Raw genomic sequence first — 17403 nt, forward strand, 5'->3', positions numbered from 1 at the left:
GGTTGTAAATCGTGTTTTTAAAAAGTAACTAAGTAACTAATTACTTTTGAAAATAAGTAATCAGTAAAATAACGGGATTATTTATGGGGGGAAGTAATCAGTAATTAGTTACTGATTACTTTTTCAAGTAACTTGACCAACACTGGTTATGAGTAAAAAAAAAGGGTGATTTTATTGAGTGACAAGAAGCACAACCCCAGGGTGAACCCAAGCCAAAATAATAAACAAAACCAACCAAGTCCTGTCAGTGAAAACTAACTAAATCCTAAGAAAAAACAAAACAAACAAATGATAATAGCCCCCTTGCTTCCTAGCCCAGAAACAGGAGAAAAACAAAAAAGTGGCTCACCCCTTCAGCTTAAACACACGCCTTTGGCGGCTCTCAAAGAGCACGCATACACATATAAAGGATTACACAATGAATTTGGAAGCCAGGACCAGGTATGAGTCTGCTGTCAAATCGGTTCACTGTCGCACTCACTCGCTTCTCTCTCCCGGAAGCTGTCAGAGCGGCTTTAAACCCTGGTCACATGGTCATGCTTATCCAATCTGCAGCCCGGTGCTCTTCCTGAGAGGAATAACCTGCAGAGACTCTTAAACATAGTAAAAAACACAAAACAGCAGCTACACAAACATCTTATGGCCTCGGGCCGTAACAGCCTGATTTCCACTTACGAGGACATTACACTGCCACTGTTCTAACGAAATTTAAAGAGAATGTCCTAATATGTGTGGATATCAAGATCATTCTTTGTTTTTACATTCACCAGGTCCCAATTAGCCCAAATAGCAAAGAGAAATTAAAAATGTATGTCATGAAAGAGTCATCCTCACTCCTCTTAGAAATGAGCTCATTTACAATATAAAAGGTTTGTTATTAAAAACAGCTTTCAGTGCACATGTCTGTGTGCATGTTTCCATGTGAGTGCAGCGTGTTTTCCACATGCCTTGACACGCTTCTTGTGTATTTGTAATATTTCTGGTAGCAGCTGTTTATCATTCCAGGCTGGAGTGTGTGGTGGAGGTTTCCAGTAACTACTGGTGACTCAGGACTGGAACAGTCGGTTTTCATGGTAAACGGGCTGGTTCTCAGAACTCTTTTCCACGCTATCTGAGCACTCAAAGCATTTTATACAACTAACACATTCACCCACTCACACAAGTTCGCTGTGAAGTTCGCTGACGACACAGTGGTGGTAGGACTCATCTCCGGGAATGACGAGAGGGCCTACCGAAGCGAGGTGGACGGATTAGCAAAGTGGTGTGTGGCAAACCACCTCTCCATGAATATCAGCAAAACAAAGGAGATGGTGATTGATTTTAGGAGACAGAGAGACGAGAAAACTCACACCCCAATTCAGATCAATGGAAACCCTGTGGAGAAAGTCTCTAATTTTAAATACCTCGGTGTTTATATCAACGAGGACCTTAATTGGAACACACATACGGACTTCCTCATCAGCAAAGGCAGACAGCGCCTCTATCATCTGAGGCGTTTAAAGAGGTTTAAGATCTCCAAGAACATCCAGAGGAGATTCTACACCGGGGTCATTGAGAGCAACCTGTGTAATAACATCACGGTGTGGTACGGGAACTGCACAGTACAGCAACAGAAAGCCCTGCAGAGGGTCGTGCGCACAGCTGAAAGCACCATGGGAACGTCTTTACCAACACTGCAGGACATCTACGCTGAAAGGTGCAGATCCCGGGCCATCAGGATCACTAACGACTCCAGCCATCCCGCTTACAAACTGTTCAGGCCACTGAGGTCAGGGAAACGCCTCTGTAGCCTGAAAACAAGAACTGAAAGGTTCAGGAGGAGTTTTTACCCACAAACAGTGAGACTCCTCAATCAAAACACAAATCGGACAACATGATGGACAATTCCATACACAGTATATAATTTTCCTTTGAGTTTTATCCTTATTTCTATTTGTATTTTATCATTTACATCTGTATTTATGTAAATACGTACACTATAGCTCTTAACTATTACAGCGTAATATTTTGCACGGTAAGATGCACAGTCGGGGGGGAGTACTTTTTAGCCGGAAAAAACATTTCACTGTGTGTTGTACTAGTTATAACTACATGTGACAAATAAATAAAGAATTGAAGAATTGAAGCACATTTTTCTAAACTGTTTAGTGCTTACTGTCATTGGAGAGTGTCTTGCCCAAGGATATTTGGCATGCAAACTGGTGGAGCCTGGGATCGAACTGCCAACCTTCCAGTTGCCTGAGCCTGAGCTACAGCCTGAGCTACAGCCACTCCGCTTTTTGTGGAGCGTTTAGTTGGAGCATCACAAGAACTTTGTTTTGGCTACAATAGGAGTTTCACATTCACCGCCAAAGCAGCAGCCCCCACACCATGCAGGTTGAATCATTCCAGCCCCTCTGTGATGCTGCTTTCCCTTCGCCAGCTACGGGAGTAAAAGTTGTTCAGTCTCCCGCCTGTCTCCATGTCCATCCCGCAGCAGACAAGTGCTGCATTTTCCTCACCGCAACCGGTGGCTGCTTCCAGCCATAGCAGCGCCAGGCTCCACGACCACGGCTTCCAGGAGGAGGCGACGTCCACGTCGCCACCGCAGCTTACAGCAGCATGAGCTATGAAGAGACTGTTCATGTTCATGAAGTGAATAAGACTGAGAATTTACCCGCCAAGTCTCCCTCGGACTGTCACAGTATGCAGCACTGTATGAATTTGTGAAGAGGACCCAAAATGCAGACATCAAGGAAAGTGTAACAAAACTTGAATGTTAACAAAAAGTGAGCTGTTTGATAGGCGGATAAAAAACATTACAAAACAAAAGGCACACGGACAGTGGAGGAAAGCTAACAGAACTAAACTGGGAAAACTGAATGCTGACCACAAAATACAAAGAGCAAAACCTTAAACGTAGAAAATCCTGGCAACATGGAGACATGAAAACATGATGACCACAACAACAAACACACAAACATGAACCACACACACACTCATCTTCATCTCCATCTTTATTACAGAGTGAACCTGAAGCAGAAACAAGCAGGAACGAGCAGGAGATCATACAGGAAACAGGAGCTTTTTTTACACAGTTTGGTTCTAGTGCAGGAGCTGTAATACAGAAATGAAGCACATCATCACAGTCTGGTAACCTGACAGCAGACAGATTAAATATGCTGATAATGAACAAAAAAGAAAACCCCTTTGTTTCTTTCTGAGTTTCAAAATAAAGTTTCCTGGAAAGAGCATGTGGATATTTGGCAAAAACATTACAGAAAACAAGAATTTCTGCCAGAGACAGAAAGTTCTTCCTAATATTTTGTTGTTAATGTGATGTTTGTGCGTCATTCGCCAGTTTGAACCCAGAATTTCCTGTTAATAGTTTCCAGCTTGTTGGACAGTAACGCGTCCACAGATTTCAGGGTCGTCTCTGAAGGTGAAAAATGTTTTTCTCCATCATGTTTCCACCTCCAATTCATATAAAGTGGAAAAAAACAACTTTTTTTTTTACTGCCTTCAGGTGATCCTGTGAGTTTCAGGTTCTTCAGGTCATCTCTCAGGCGAGTTTCAGCCCTCAGCTCTGACTGTCAGGACAAACAACTACATGACTGAAGGTTTGTGGATGCTCACTCTACATAATCCAGTGTTCCTCTGACCTGTGAACTTCGGTTAGGTGGTGAAGGATCTGAGCCAGGCTCAGCGAGTAGCTGTTCCTGACACTGACCTGCTGATGTTTGAGCCTTCATTCATTTTCTATGTAAGAGAGTTATAATACATCTAGGAGGACATGGCTTTCACATTCAGTGCATTATGTTGGAGTATTTAATACACAGAGTGTGTCAGAAACAGGTGAAACCTCAGTGAGTTAAAGCAGCTGATCGGAGCAGCGCTGACACGTTTAGTCATGCTGTCCACAAACCTTTGTGCTGTCTTTGTTTTGATTACTTAGAAACAGCAGAGCATGAAGAAAAGTCTTTTTTTATAGATACAAATGATTACCTGATGGCCAGAACGTCTTTCTGTCACCAGTCGATCCAATAACATACGACGTGTCAGATAGGTGTTAGGATGCATTCCCGAGTCCTAAAAAGCTTCTAATGACGCAAAAAGCATTCCCAAGAGACATCAGGACATTGGCCATTAGGTCAATAACCCATCCAGGAATCACAGCTGGTGCGGTTCACCTGGCTCAAGCTGGAAACGACTGCAGCTAGCACTAGCAGATGGAGGAACCGACTGCAGGTCCTGAACGAGTTGAGCCAGCCCAGTCCATTAAAACTGCTAAAGCACGTACACCCTAACCTGGTGCAGGTCTGAAGGCATACTCGTCGTTGCTGTAGTAGTTCCTCTGGATGAAGTTAGGTGTGCCACCAACAGGGGTAGGTGGAAGTTATTTACAAGTCTTTGAATGAGTCCTGGAGGGCTCTGAAGTTCACATCGGGCTGTCCGTGGTCATTGCTGAATACTCGGTTTCTGAGACATGCGAGGCATCGATGAGCCTGGTGAGCCCGGTCTTGGTGGAGTACTTGAAGATGAAGGCCTTCATGAGGTCATAGCGGTAGTTCCTGTTCAGGGAGTTGTACAGGATGGGGTTGACACAGCAATGGACCAGCGAGAAGCACTGTGTTAGGTGCAGCGACACGTACAGGAAGTTCTCCAGCCGGCAGCTGAAGGGCAGGAGATTCAGCAGGGACAGGGTGTCCAGCAGGAGGACAGTGTGGAATGGCAGCCAGCACACCAAGAAGACTACAATGTACGTGAGGATGATCCGCCGGCTGACGCGCCGCTCCTGGTCTGAGGTGGGAGGGATGGCCGTTGCCAGGAGTAGGTAGAAGATGGTGATGACAGGGAAGGGGATGGCGAAGCCGAGCGCAAAGAAGCTCAGCTGGATGCCCACCATCCACTCCTTCGGGTTGCTGGGCGGGTACACTGGACGGCAGATGGCGCCATCATAGTGCGCTGACTTCACCGCCTGCAGGAAGTAGGTGTCTGGGATGGAGGCCACCAGCGCCATCATCCAAACCAGAACACAGATCAGCCGGCGCACCACCTTCTTCCTGCGGCTGTCGGGGGTGTCGCCAAACAGCGTGACGGACAAGTAGCGGTCGACACTCATGCAGGCAAGGAAGAAGATGCTGCTGAAGAGGTTAACGCTGAAGACCAGGTGAGTAAGTTTACAGACGGATTCTCCAAACGGCCACTGACCGCCCTTCAGCAATGAGGTCACCCAGATCGGCAGCGTGGCCACGACGCACAGGTCAGCTATGGCCAGGTTCAGGATGTACAGGTGTGTCTCATAGCGGTTCCTGTCGGATCGCAGGTTGACCCAGACCACCAGGGCATTGGCGGCGAGGCCCACCAGGAAGATGAAGATGTAGAGGACGGAGAGGGTGTGAAGGAAGGCGGTTTGGTTGACGGTGCCCGAACACCTCAGCGCCTCCACGTGGGACAGGTTATGGTCAGCGGAGGTCAGGTTCAGCTCCTCCCACAGCTCAATGAGCTCAGAGAGGTCGTTAGCACTCAGACTCATGGCGACGAGGTTACACCTGGAAAACAGGGAAAGTCAGAAATATTAAATAAAAAACAAAGATGTATTTTTGATAAAAATACATTTAAATTAATGCACTGAATAAATTTCACATAATAAAAATAATAATAAATAATATGAAAATGTCATAATGAATAAATAAACCCCCAAACAACATAATTCATAAAATGTAAAAACTGTGTATTTGACTATGTGAAAGTAAAGTTTTCTGAAAGTATTCAAATTTCAAATTAAAATATTGATGTCCATTCAGCCCACGGACCTCAGGCTTGTTTATAAGAGCAGTGTTTCCCACCAAACTCCATTCAAAGATTCTTTAATTTAAGAATTTTCTTTGCGCTCCCAAATAAAGATTAAAGCGGACAAAGCTGAACGGGAGGTCGTATCAGGCGTATTGATTACGAGCAGGTTCAGGACTCCTGCTCACAAACTGTGGCTCTCCGTCAACTCGACCACACAACGAGAACACCAGCAGCTGGACAGACAGACGGAAGTCAGAGCAGGTCAAACATCCAGACTTCATTAACAAATTGAAGTGACTGAACCAACAATAACGTCAGTGTGTGATCAATAACATGTGAATGAGCTGAGAGGTCTGAAGGTTTTACTGCTGCGTTCTTTTTCCTGCTCCCGCTTGAGCAGAAAAAAGATAACCACGTCTTCCTGTTTTAACCCTCAGGAAATTCATCAGGTGCAAAATCACTAACTGAAGATCGATAAGTTTGATTTGGCAGTGAACACAGATTTAACACAGGAAATAATAAAAGACTAATATTGGAAACAAGACACGTGCTGATTATTTGCATCAATAATCTGTTCTTCTGCTGCGAGTGAAACTCACCAAACTCCATTAAAAAATTCTCAGATTTAAGGGTTCTTTGACTTTTGGATGTTTGGGAGGGAATAAAACCTATAAGATATCAGCTTATTCCTGACAAAATGTTAGTGAAAATCAAAAACCTGTCATATTTTATTAGTTAAAAAGTCATTATGAATAAATGGTCTTAAACGTCTCATTCTTCTGCCTCTAAAACTCCTACATCATAACATCGAAAGCTTTACTTTCTCATTTTAGTTCATTTTAATCAGATCAACATTACTATGAATAATTCTTCCTGTGGATTCAGAGCATATTTTAAGATTAAAACTGATCTTTATGAGTCCACGTTTGTTTTGAGAACATTAAAACCAGAGAAGAAGAAGAAAACTGAGCCCTCAGACAGCAGACGGAGGATGAAAAGGAGGAGGTTTTATTGCTGCTGCACATAAAAACTCTGTAGGGTGCTTTAGACTGAAAGGTCATGACCTTCAAAATCAAATTTTACTGCAGCGCTGTGACAAAGAGTCAATTAGCTCGCCAATAAAACTCTAACCGGTGTCTTTTAGACAGAAAGTCTCAGATTTTACCAAAAAAAAAGCATCTAAGAGCTGAGCTCAGCACCAGTCCACCCACCCACACACACACACACACACACACAGCTGATAATTATAATGAAGACAGCGGGCCTCAGTAGGCTTTAATGCATTACAGTAAATATGAGCTCTTTATCATGTGACTTACACACAGGTGTGCATACAGTAAGCACCAGCTTTGATGCTTTAAAAGAGTGGAAGCCAAAAAGGCTCAGCGCAGCTGTTTGAAACATCTGGATGAACCTCCAGCCACAGACACACTGTTACATCTGTAATAAGTGACAGCGTGTCTGTGTAATAAAGCAACGTGGGTCACACCTGTGTTTACCTGCCGGGCTCGTGCTGAGTCCTCATACATACAGTCAGCACGGAGCTCCATTCAAAGGAAATCCAGGTCCCTGAACGCAGGGTGAGCCACCAGTCAGAGGGCCATAAATTGGCCTCAGCGCCCTCAGAGCCAGAGTCCGTTCAAAAATCCCCTACGGTTCGTTTGGAGTTTGAGGCATTTCAGCATGAAGTGTGAGGCCTGAGCGCTCGCACCGCCCCCTTTGTAACTCGGCTCAGGCGCCATGGACACAGCTCTGCACGGACCCACTCTTTAACCCTTTAATCCCCGGATCTTCCTACTGCAGGCGCAGATCTCACTAAGATCCACGACAGTTCACGTGCCTGCGCGCTGAAATCATCTCACCTGCAGGCACGTGCACGCTACAAAAACAGCTCATTTTGGCGCGTGCACACAAGAATTTCACTCGCATGTGCTGTGCCAGTGTGCCTGCACATGCGATGTGACAATAAAAGTGATTTGATTTGATTTGACACGTTAGCTACCTGTGTGCACGCGCGCTGAGCTGACTGAGTACTGCGGGTTAAAAATGCGTTAAAACGTCCGCTAAGTAAAGTTTGCTGGTAAACACAAACTGCCTAATGCAAACACGAGTGTTCGCAAACGGACAAGCTGCGTGCCGAAGGCACTGCGCGACTCCAGCGGCTCGTGGGAACTTTCAGCCGTCCGCATGCATGAGACCGTGCACGTGCCCGCACAACTAAACTTAAATAGGACATTTTTTAAACAGAGTCTGGCTAAGCCGCTGCAGAAATAAGCTTTTCCGATCAGCTTTAGTGGAGCAGAGACTGGAGCAATAACGAACTCCATTTAAAAAAACGCCTGATTTAAGAATTGTTTGCTCGATGGTGAAAAGTAAAGTAGTGATATTTAAGAAGACTGATGACAGGCTTCCTGTCGGCGCAGAGTCCGCTCTGCTTCATTGCCCGTTCATCTCTGAGTCACACCTGATGCTATAAACAGCTTTTACCTGTATCCCTAACCTGTAAAAACATCTCTTTTCCCAGCGGACCCTGGAGCAGACATCAGCCTGAACGCTGCACAACTTACAGCACAAGAAGGGCGGCTCGGTCCGGATCAGTCCGGATCCACGGCGGGTCAGAGGGCACAGAGTCCGGCAGAGGGTCGCAGGCGGTCTCCCCGGGTCCCCCCACACTGCGGTTTAAATGAGAGAAGAAGAAACGCCCACAGAGGCAGCCCCACTCTGCGTGATTTATTACAGCTTCAGCTGCGGAACAATGAAACTGCGTAGGCGTGAGAGAAAGCGCCAAAAACAAAGAGGAACGGAGGAAAGGAAGAAGGAACGCCACTAAACTTAAATAGTACATTTTTTAAACCGAGTCTGGCTAAACGTGACAGCCGCTGCAGAAATAAGCATCAGGAAGAAATAAAACATCCACTATTAAAACTGGTCAAATAAAATATAACAAAATAAATAAATTCATTACAAATAAATGCATAACAATCTTGTTTTTATTAAAAGTGAGGTTAAATTTCATAAAACATGTTTAAAATTGAATACTATCCAAGAACTACATGGTAATATTAAAAAATAAAATAGATATGATTGTATTCTATCATTATCATCAATAATTTACCGCATATTTATTCGTCTTTTATTTTCACATGTTAAATGAACCTCATTAATAAAGCCCACAGGCATCTGTAGCTTGGACCATCAGTCACAGAGGCCTGTGGGCTTCGAACCTCTCAGCAGTCCCCCCTCTGCTGTGTTGGCTCAAACCTGAAGGCCTTCCCTGATAAACACGACTGCACGCAGCAGGTGTTTCTCTAAAACCTGTTCACTCCTGTCAGCACTAGCCTTTCCAGATGTGCCAGCTGTCAGCACCATCAGCAGCATCTAACACTGATCCCTGCACACAGAGATTCCTCCAGATTTTCTGTCTGTGGATGAAATGACATTCTACAGATGATGAAACTGAAACTGTTCTATATAAGATGCTCTTCTTATACCCAATCACAGTATGGACCTGCTACCAAATAACCTTTTCAGCTGCTAAATGTTTCTACAGCTGTTTCTCCTTCGTCCCACCTACTTTTACAAGTTTATGTTGCCTGGTTACAACTTTCTGAGACATTTTTCAGCCACCAAGTTCAAAATAAGCTCAGTTTTCTTTGTTCTAATGTGAATAAAATGTTCTCTGTTATTCATGTTTGAAACATTTCACAACTTTTTCAGGACTGAGTTGAAAAACATCAAATTAAACCAGGTTCTGTGTGAACCACAGTGTGGAGTGATGTGGGTCAGAATTTCAAAGTAAAGTCCAGACTGTATTTTAAAGATGGCTGTCACTCATAGACTCTGAGCTGTACTCAGACACATCCAAATAAAGTCCAAGAACTTCACCAAAACGGAGCTTCAGACATTCAGGCTGTTATTGTGAAGGAGCTAACACTGTTGCAGCTTTAAAAGTGAAGGATTTTAAAATAAAACCACAGGCCCTGGTGTCCTGTGGTGTTAAAGGCATCTGAGGCAGGTTTGAGTGTAAACTCTACAAACAGGAAGCCAAACAATGAACACAGCTGAGTATTTGAATCCACAAACTTTATTCATAAAAATAGTGGGCTTCCTCCTCCTCGTCTTCCTCCGCTCCCTCAGAGGAACAAACACCGAGGATTCCCACAGACGAGGAGGAGGAAGGGGGGGCTCCCGGGCCTGCTGGTCACTGTGGCAACAGGCCGAGGTCTTCAAGTATCCAGATTCCAGGGCTCAGTTTGACCACAGGAGCTCAGCGAGCCCTGTCTGACCTTTGACCTGCAGCACACTGCTCATGTCAGCAGCAGCAGTTTGACCAAACACAGCCAATTAACTGTAGCCATAGACGGCAGCAGGAAGGTCATGCCCCCAATAATCAATGATCAATAATCATCAGTCATCATGAAAATAAATACAAATATTTACAGAAAGAAGAAGAAGTAAAACATTTAAAAACATAAAACAGATAACAATAAAGAAATAATAGAAAAATAATTATTTATAAATGTATAATGAATCAAATAACGTAAAGTAAAACGAATAAATAAAAAATAACTGACAAAAAGTCAATAAAATCACGAGAAAAACACAAAATAAATATAAATATTCAGGAACTTTAAAAATAAATAAAACAAACACAGAAAACAGAATAAATAAAATGACAATTAAAATAAGATGATAATAAAAATACTTTACTACTATGATTAATAAGAACAACAATAACAATAATAATTTTAGTCATGATGATGATGCTGATGCTGTGCGAGGTCGCCTCAGGCTGTCTCGGATGTTTTTTGTTTATTATTGTGATTTTATCGTCCAGCTGCACGCCGTCCTTTGCAGGAAACTGACGTCTCCCAACAGGAAGTGCTCATTCAGCTGCACCTGGGGCACTTCCTGCCTTGTCCTGAGAAAATGAAGCTTCACACACACACACACACACACACACACACACACACACACACACACACACACACACATCTCTGTGTGTGTGTGAGACAGGAAGTGGAACAGAAGTGCACACAGAGCTGCCACAGACTCACCTGACCTCACCTGTTTGCCTCTGACCCACCAAGATGCTAACAAATACTTATTATACCACTACTAGTACTCAGTACCAGTACTTCACACAGTGCTAACAGCACCACAGGTACTACTGCTGCTGCTGATCACCACTTGCACTCATGTATATATCATGTATATATCTATCTATCTACTTAGCACTTTTAATTCTTATTCTCATTTTTATTTTCATGTCTATTTAAGCTTAATTTATAACAGTATTTGTAACAGTATGTTTGCACTGCTTTATTACCTATTCAGGTTGTAAATTACGTTTTTAAAAAGTAACTAAGTACTTTTGAAAGCAAGTAATCAGTAAAGTAATGGGATTACTTTTGGGGCAGTAATCAGTGATTAGTTACTGATTACTTTTTTCAAGTAACTTGACCAACACTGCCCGTGAAAGTAGAAAAGCTCTATTTAAGAATCGGTCCATTTACCATTTCATTGAGAGGAACTACAGTTAAAACTCACCAGTCACAGAGCGTCCCTGACTGCACACTGAGAGGTGAGACAGGCAGACCGCCATTACTGTGTCAGAGAGGCATCTCAGTGGATCGGACTCACGGAGCTCTGTGGGTGGTGTGGATGCCACCCAAGTGGGATACATTCATCCTCTCAGGGCTCCTCACTGTGTCAGCTCAGGATCTGTGGGCCGGAGAACAGTCGTGTTTCAGGTCCAGACACATCCTGAAGGAGAGTGATTTAATCAGAGTCAGATGAGGAGAACAGAGGAGGAGATCAGAGCCCTGCTCCAGTAAACAGCTTCCACAAACTCAGAGTCAACAGTCAACAATCAACATAAACGAACTCTGGTTGATGTTGATTGTTGACTTCTGTGTGGTAGGACTGTTTCATTTTCTCATACATGTTTCAGTGATTCCACTGATTCCCTCCTCTCATGCTGACTGGGTGTCTCGGTCCTGTTAGACACTTTGTTTTCTTCACTCTGCTGATTTTTCTCCACCAGACTGTGAGTCATTTTTCATGCTGGCCTCTATGCTGAGGAATGCTCATGTGAGTTTATCTCAGACATCACAGTCAGAGTTCATGTCACAGCAGTTCCATAGTTCAGCGAAGCACACGGAGACACGAGGCAGCCACCCCCCGTTTAAGACAACAAGATTACAAGCAGGTGTGGATCATAGGACTTGGAGGACTCGAAAGACTGCGGTCGACCTCAGCAGTCTTCAGGAAACCAGGTCTCGGTGTCACTGCGGTAAGTCTCTGATGATTCTCTATCGGTCCGTTAGCATCAGCCTGTGAACCAGGACAGAAATATTAACCATGAAAGCCTGAAATTTTCAATTATTAAATGTATCCTTTGGGACAGATGCATGAAAAATGTTGGAGTACTGAAAGCGTCCAGCACTCTTGCAAAGTCCCAGGTGTGAGCAAACGCACTAATAAAAAACTTCATACTGTAGAAGATACCTAGTGAAATCATTTTGAAATATTTATATTTCTCAGTGGTGCAAAAATAAAGAATACTTTGTTTACTCGGATACTTTGTTACTTTGTTGGATGGAGCAAATATGACCATCTGTACCACAGAGATCATCAGCACATAGTCTGATCCCAGATTCCAGATGACACTCTGACTCTGAAAATAATCTTGGTAAATAAGTGCATGTGTGTACATATTTGTGCATATCCTTCATGTTTTATTTGGGAATATTAATGAATTGTAGCTCATTGAATTATCACGAATGTGGATTTTTTATGAATATGCCTCTGATATGTTTTAATGTCTCTCACATTACAGCTCCGCATTCACTTTGATGCTGAGAGCAGAGAAAATGTCAGATCTTTATCTTTGTTCCTTATCAGATATATTTATGCTCCAACATACGCCCCTCTGACTCCGCCCCTCGTCTGTCGCTTCCTGGTTCACACAGCTGATGATCACATGAGAGCTCTTCACTCTGCAGCAGACCATCTTCATCTATGACGCTCTTATCTTCAGTCTGTCAACGGTGTGGGACAAAGATGCCACCATCGTGGTTTGATCTGTTCCTCTGATTGGATCACAGAAGTTCATTCCTGTTATGTTTCAGGCTCAGACTGTGATCCTCCAATCACAGCACTCTGATATGACGATGTGATCTTCACTGTGGCGTGCTTCTGTCACCGCTCTTCTTTTTTCCTAGCTCCTTACTGCCGTTCCTGCCCCCCTTTCTGTCATGTCAGGACTCAGGATCACTGCTGGGAGTCTCTGATCATTCAGCTCTCATTTTGAACAGCAGCAAACCAAGCTCAGTGCTCACTGAGACCACAGACTGCTGACACTTTACCATAAACAACACTCCAGCTGTCAAACATGAGAGGCTAAAGTGAACTTTATCAGAAAACCACTCAGATCTGAAGTTTCACTTCCAGAAATGAAGCAGCAGTAAAACAGTAATGCTGAGGACAATCAGCATGGACATGTTTGATCAAAGAGTCCCTGAAACATCATAGACAGATGTTCATGTTAAACGTTATAAATGAAGGGTTGGAGTGGCGACCTTTGGCTTTGTGGATATGTTACCTTCCTGATGAAGCCCTTTCTGTTATTGTTGATGTGAACAGTCACATTATCCCAGCACACAGTCAATATTCATCATAATGAATCCAGATCAGGCTTTCCAAACATCACAGGACAGATCCAGAACAGGCGCAGCAAAAATAGGTACACTGTTTGCTTTACTTGAACACATTTCATTGATCTTAAACTGAAAGCAGGTTAAACCACTCTTCTCCTGACATATCTGAGGGTTTCTTCTGCGATAACCTAATTATTATGGAGACCGGGATCTCTCTTTCCAGACTATGGTTCCAGTTAACATACTACCAAAGCTTCTCAGGTAATTCAAATTTGAGAGGTTTGCAGATTCCTGCTGTTTCTGGATTGTTTTTCCGCCACGTGTCAGATTATTTAAATCTTTGAATTTTCATTTGCTGGGAACGTCTAGCAGAAGCCCCAGTCCGCGAGTTCTTCAACGCACACCTCCGGCAGAGCTTCAATAGCATTCCGAGGGAGACTGGGGACATTGAGTCTGAATGGACCATGTTGTGGTTGCTTGTTTTCCTTTTGTTTTGCTTTGTTCATTTGTCTCTTTTAATTCTATTTTTTTGTACATTTTCAAAATGTTCAAAATAAAGATTCAATCAATCAATCAATCAAACCATGTTCAGCGTCTCCATTGCCGAAGCTGCTGCATTGAGCTGCAGCCGGAAGGTGGTTGGTGCCTGTCGTGGTGGTAACACCCGAACCAAATGGTGGACACCAGAGGTGAAGGGAGCCACCAGGCTGAAGAAGGAGTCCTATTGGGCTTAGCTAGCCTGTGGGACTTTGGAGGCAGCTGACAGGTATCGACAGGCCTAGCAGAATGCGGCTCGGGCAGTGGCTGAAGCAAAAACTCAGGTGTGGGAGGAGTTCAGAGAGGCCATGGAAAAAGACTTTCAGACTGCCTCGAAGAGATTCTGGCAAACCGTCAGGAGTCTCAGGAGGGGAAAGCGGTGCTCTACCTGCACTGTGTATAGTTGGCTGAGAGCTGCTGACTTTGACTGAGAAAATTGCGGTGGAAGGAATACTTCGAGGACCTCTTTAATCCCACTGACAATCCCACCTCATCCGAGGAGGAAGCAGAGTCTGGGGATGATGGGGATGACCCGCCAATTCCTGGCCCCAGATAAAGCGGAAGAAGATGGATGGATGGATGGAATTTTCATTTGCTGATGTGGGAGCAGGAGGAGGTCGGGGGTCCATGTTATTAGCTAAAGTCATTTTAATGTCTTCAGGCACTGATGTTCCACAGCCCGGGGTAGGCAAGAACTAAAAACATAAAAAAGAAAAAGATAAGGACTTAGTAACAATAACTGAAGGGACACTGGATTATATGGATGGATGGATGGATGGATGGATGGATGGATGGAGCGACCATGGTTCAGGAGGTTGGGAAGCTCATCTTGTAACCGGAAGGTTGCTTGTCCGATTCCCAGCTCTGTCTGTCCTGGTCATTGTGTCCTTCACCCAACCGCCTACTGGTGTTGGCCGGAGGGGCCGATGGCGCGATATGGCAGCCTCTCTTCTGCCAGTCTGCCCCAGCGCAGCTGTGGCTACAACTGTGATTTGCCTCCACCACTCTCACATTCCACCAGTGTGTGAATGTGAGAGTGAATGAATAGTGGTGCTGTAAAGCACTTTGAGTGTCTAGAAAAGCACTATATGAATGCAGTCCATTATTATGAATGGAGGGATGTATAGACCAGTTTCAGGCCTCAATGGTGTTCACTTAAAAGTATCTGAACTCTCTTGGTGTGTGAATGCCATTAAAATAAAAACCCCTGTGGGCTTACTTTGTGTTTGGATAATGGTGCTGGTGGAACATGCTGTCTAACATGTCACTCCAAAATCTCCCACAGGTGTTCAGCTGAGATCAGCACTTCATCTTCCTGCTCATCAGAGCATTCAGCAGTTCTACCGACATCCACCTCTGCATTAGAGTTCCCACTGGATCATCCTTAGGTTTATGTTGTAAGGATGGATGGACCTGTAGAGGAGAAGAAGATGGGATCTGCAGGTAGGAGATAAGTTTGTCTCAGTACATGTTAATGAGGCAGAAACACATGCAGTCGAAGCTACCCAGTCATAGCTGTTGTTGTTTCCATGGAGAACCTGCTGCTCTTCATCACTCAGACCCTTAATGTCAGGGTGGCCGGACTGGAGATGCGCTAACTCCATAGAGGGTGTCACACGGTTTTCTCATAGAAACTCTGATAAGAAAAAAAATCTGATCTGGATTAAAAGAGATATTCATTCAATTCAATTCTGTCCAAATTTATTTATAAAGCGCCAAGTCACACAGTCGCCTCAAAGCACTTTATATTATAAGGCAGATCCTACAACAATACATACAGAGGAAAAACCCAACAATCATATGACCCCTATGAGCAAGCACAATGGGAAGGAAAAACTCCCTTTTAACAGGAAGAAACCTCCAGCAGAACCAGGCTCAGGGAGGGGCGGGGCCATCTGCTGTGATTGGTTGGGGTGAGAGAAGGAAGACAGGATACAGACATGCTGTGGAAGAGAGACAGAGGTTAATAACAGATATGATTCAATGCAGAGAGGTCTGTTAATACATAGTGAGAAGAAGAAACACCCAGTGCATCATGGGAATCCCCCAGCAGCCTACATCTATTGCAGCATAACTAAGGGAGGATTCAGGGTCACCTGGTCCAGCCCTAACTATATGCTTTAGCAAAAAGGAAAGTTTGAAGCCTAATCTTGAAAGTAGAGATAGTGTCTGTCTCCTGAATCCAAACTGGAAGCTGGTTCCACAGAAGAGGGGCCTGAAAACTGAAGGCTCTGCCTCCCATTCTACTTTTAAATACTCTAGGAACAATAATATGTATATCCATATTGTTGTGCTGTGCACTGAACTAGTACTACGTACGGTGCGTACTATAAGTACGAGAAGTGCGGAAGTGAGAGGCTTGTGAAATGGGACGGTATACGCTTCGTCACGCTGTTCAGGTTGCCTAGCAACCATGATACTAACCGCGAGACACGTTACATACAGCTTTGATTGACAGAAATGAAGGAGAAAAATGTTTTGTTGGTCATTCATTTTTGTCATGACATCACTTTAGTTGAGTATCTGAGGCTGAGACCACGGGACTGTGAAACATGATTGTTGGGGTTCATTTCTGTGCTGAACAGTCATTTAAGAGTAGTTAGTAAATAACAATTAGTTAATGTTGTTCATGAGACTAAAGTCATCTCACTGTGGTATTGTAAATATAATATGGCCAATATTATAGGGCTTTGGAGCGTGATGTCACGGGGGTGGGCGTGGAAAGGATTTTGGCCCGATCCGCCATTTTGGGGGTCTAGCGCAAGTGAAAAGGGAGCGAAGGCACACACAACAGCCATGGTTCGTATTTGCCGTGTGGTCAGCTGCAATGTTCGATCACACGACCGGCAAGAGAATAAGCTTGAAAATTGTTTATCTTTTCATTCTTTCCCAACCTGGACGCAACACGAGGCAGCTCGTGTATCGATGTTAGCAAACGAAGGCGTCTAGCCTGGATAGCAGCTGTGAGACGAGCTGACGTGCAGTTCTCTCCCATCTCCAGATATCTGGAGGTGCTCCAGACATTTTCATTCCAGTAAGTTCTAAATATGTTCATATCACTCTTTATAGCCTATTAGTTTTATTTTCGATGCGCTCTGAGGTCATAGCAAATTAGAACAAACATCCTACTGAGTGATTTTGCAGAACTACCTTCTATGTTTCACGGAGACATGGCTGACCCCCACCGTGCCGGACCAGGCCGTAACTCCGTCGGATTCATTCTTTGTGCTCCGCGCGGACAGAATGGCAGAGTCGAACAAAACCAAAGGTGGAGGAGTGTGTTTCAAGGTAAACAGAAAGTGGTGTGATGCCAGGAGCATTTCTACTCTCTCCAGCGGCTGCTCGCCACATCTGGAGTTCCTGAGCATTAAGTGCCGCCCTTTCTATCTGCCCCGTGAGTTCACTTCGGTCATCGCCACGGCGGTCTACA

At 44.2% G+C, this 17403-nt stretch overlaps 1 protein-coding gene across 2 annotated transcripts; it reads right to left on the reverse strand.

Moving 5' to 3' along the window:
* Nucleotides 1-2994: 2994 nt before the first annotated feature.
* LOC102202412 (atypical chemokine receptor 3-like) lies at nucleotides 2995-8559 on the reverse strand. 2 transcript variants are annotated; one of them, XM_005734999.1, is made up of 2 exons: nucleotides 8343-8559; nucleotides 2995-5531 (listed from the first exon to the last, which is right to left on the reverse strand). In XM_005734999.1, the coding sequence occupies exon 2, from the start codon at nucleotides 5513-5515 to the stop codon at nucleotides 4418-4420; it is 1098 nt and encodes a 365-aa protein (XP_005735056.1). In that variant the 5' UTR covers nucleotides 5516-5531; nucleotides 8343-8559; the 3' UTR covers nucleotides 2995-4417. The 2 variants fall into 2 exon arrangements, with proteins under 2 accessions (XP_005735056.1, XP_005735057.1); XM_005735000.1 differs by lacking the exon at nucleotides 8343-8559 and adding an exon at nucleotides 8263-8327.
* Between the last annotated feature and the right edge of the window lie 8844 nt (nucleotides 8560-17403).

The sequence above is a fragment of the Pundamilia nyererei genome, unplaced genomic scaffold (genome assembly GCF_000239375.1).
Source record: "Pundamilia nyererei isolate P.nyererei 1_Seehausen unplaced genomic scaffold, PunNye1.0 scaffold00061, whole genome shotgun sequence".
NCBI classification, from domain to species: domain Eukaryota; kingdom Metazoa; phylum Chordata; class Actinopteri; order Cichliformes; family Cichlidae; genus Pundamilia; species Pundamilia nyererei.

Coding starts and splice junctions, on each gene's coding strand:
- LOC102202412 (XM_005734999.1), bottom strand. CDS start 5,515: ATGAGTCTGAGTGCTAACGACCTCTCTGAGCTCATTGAGCTGTGGGAG.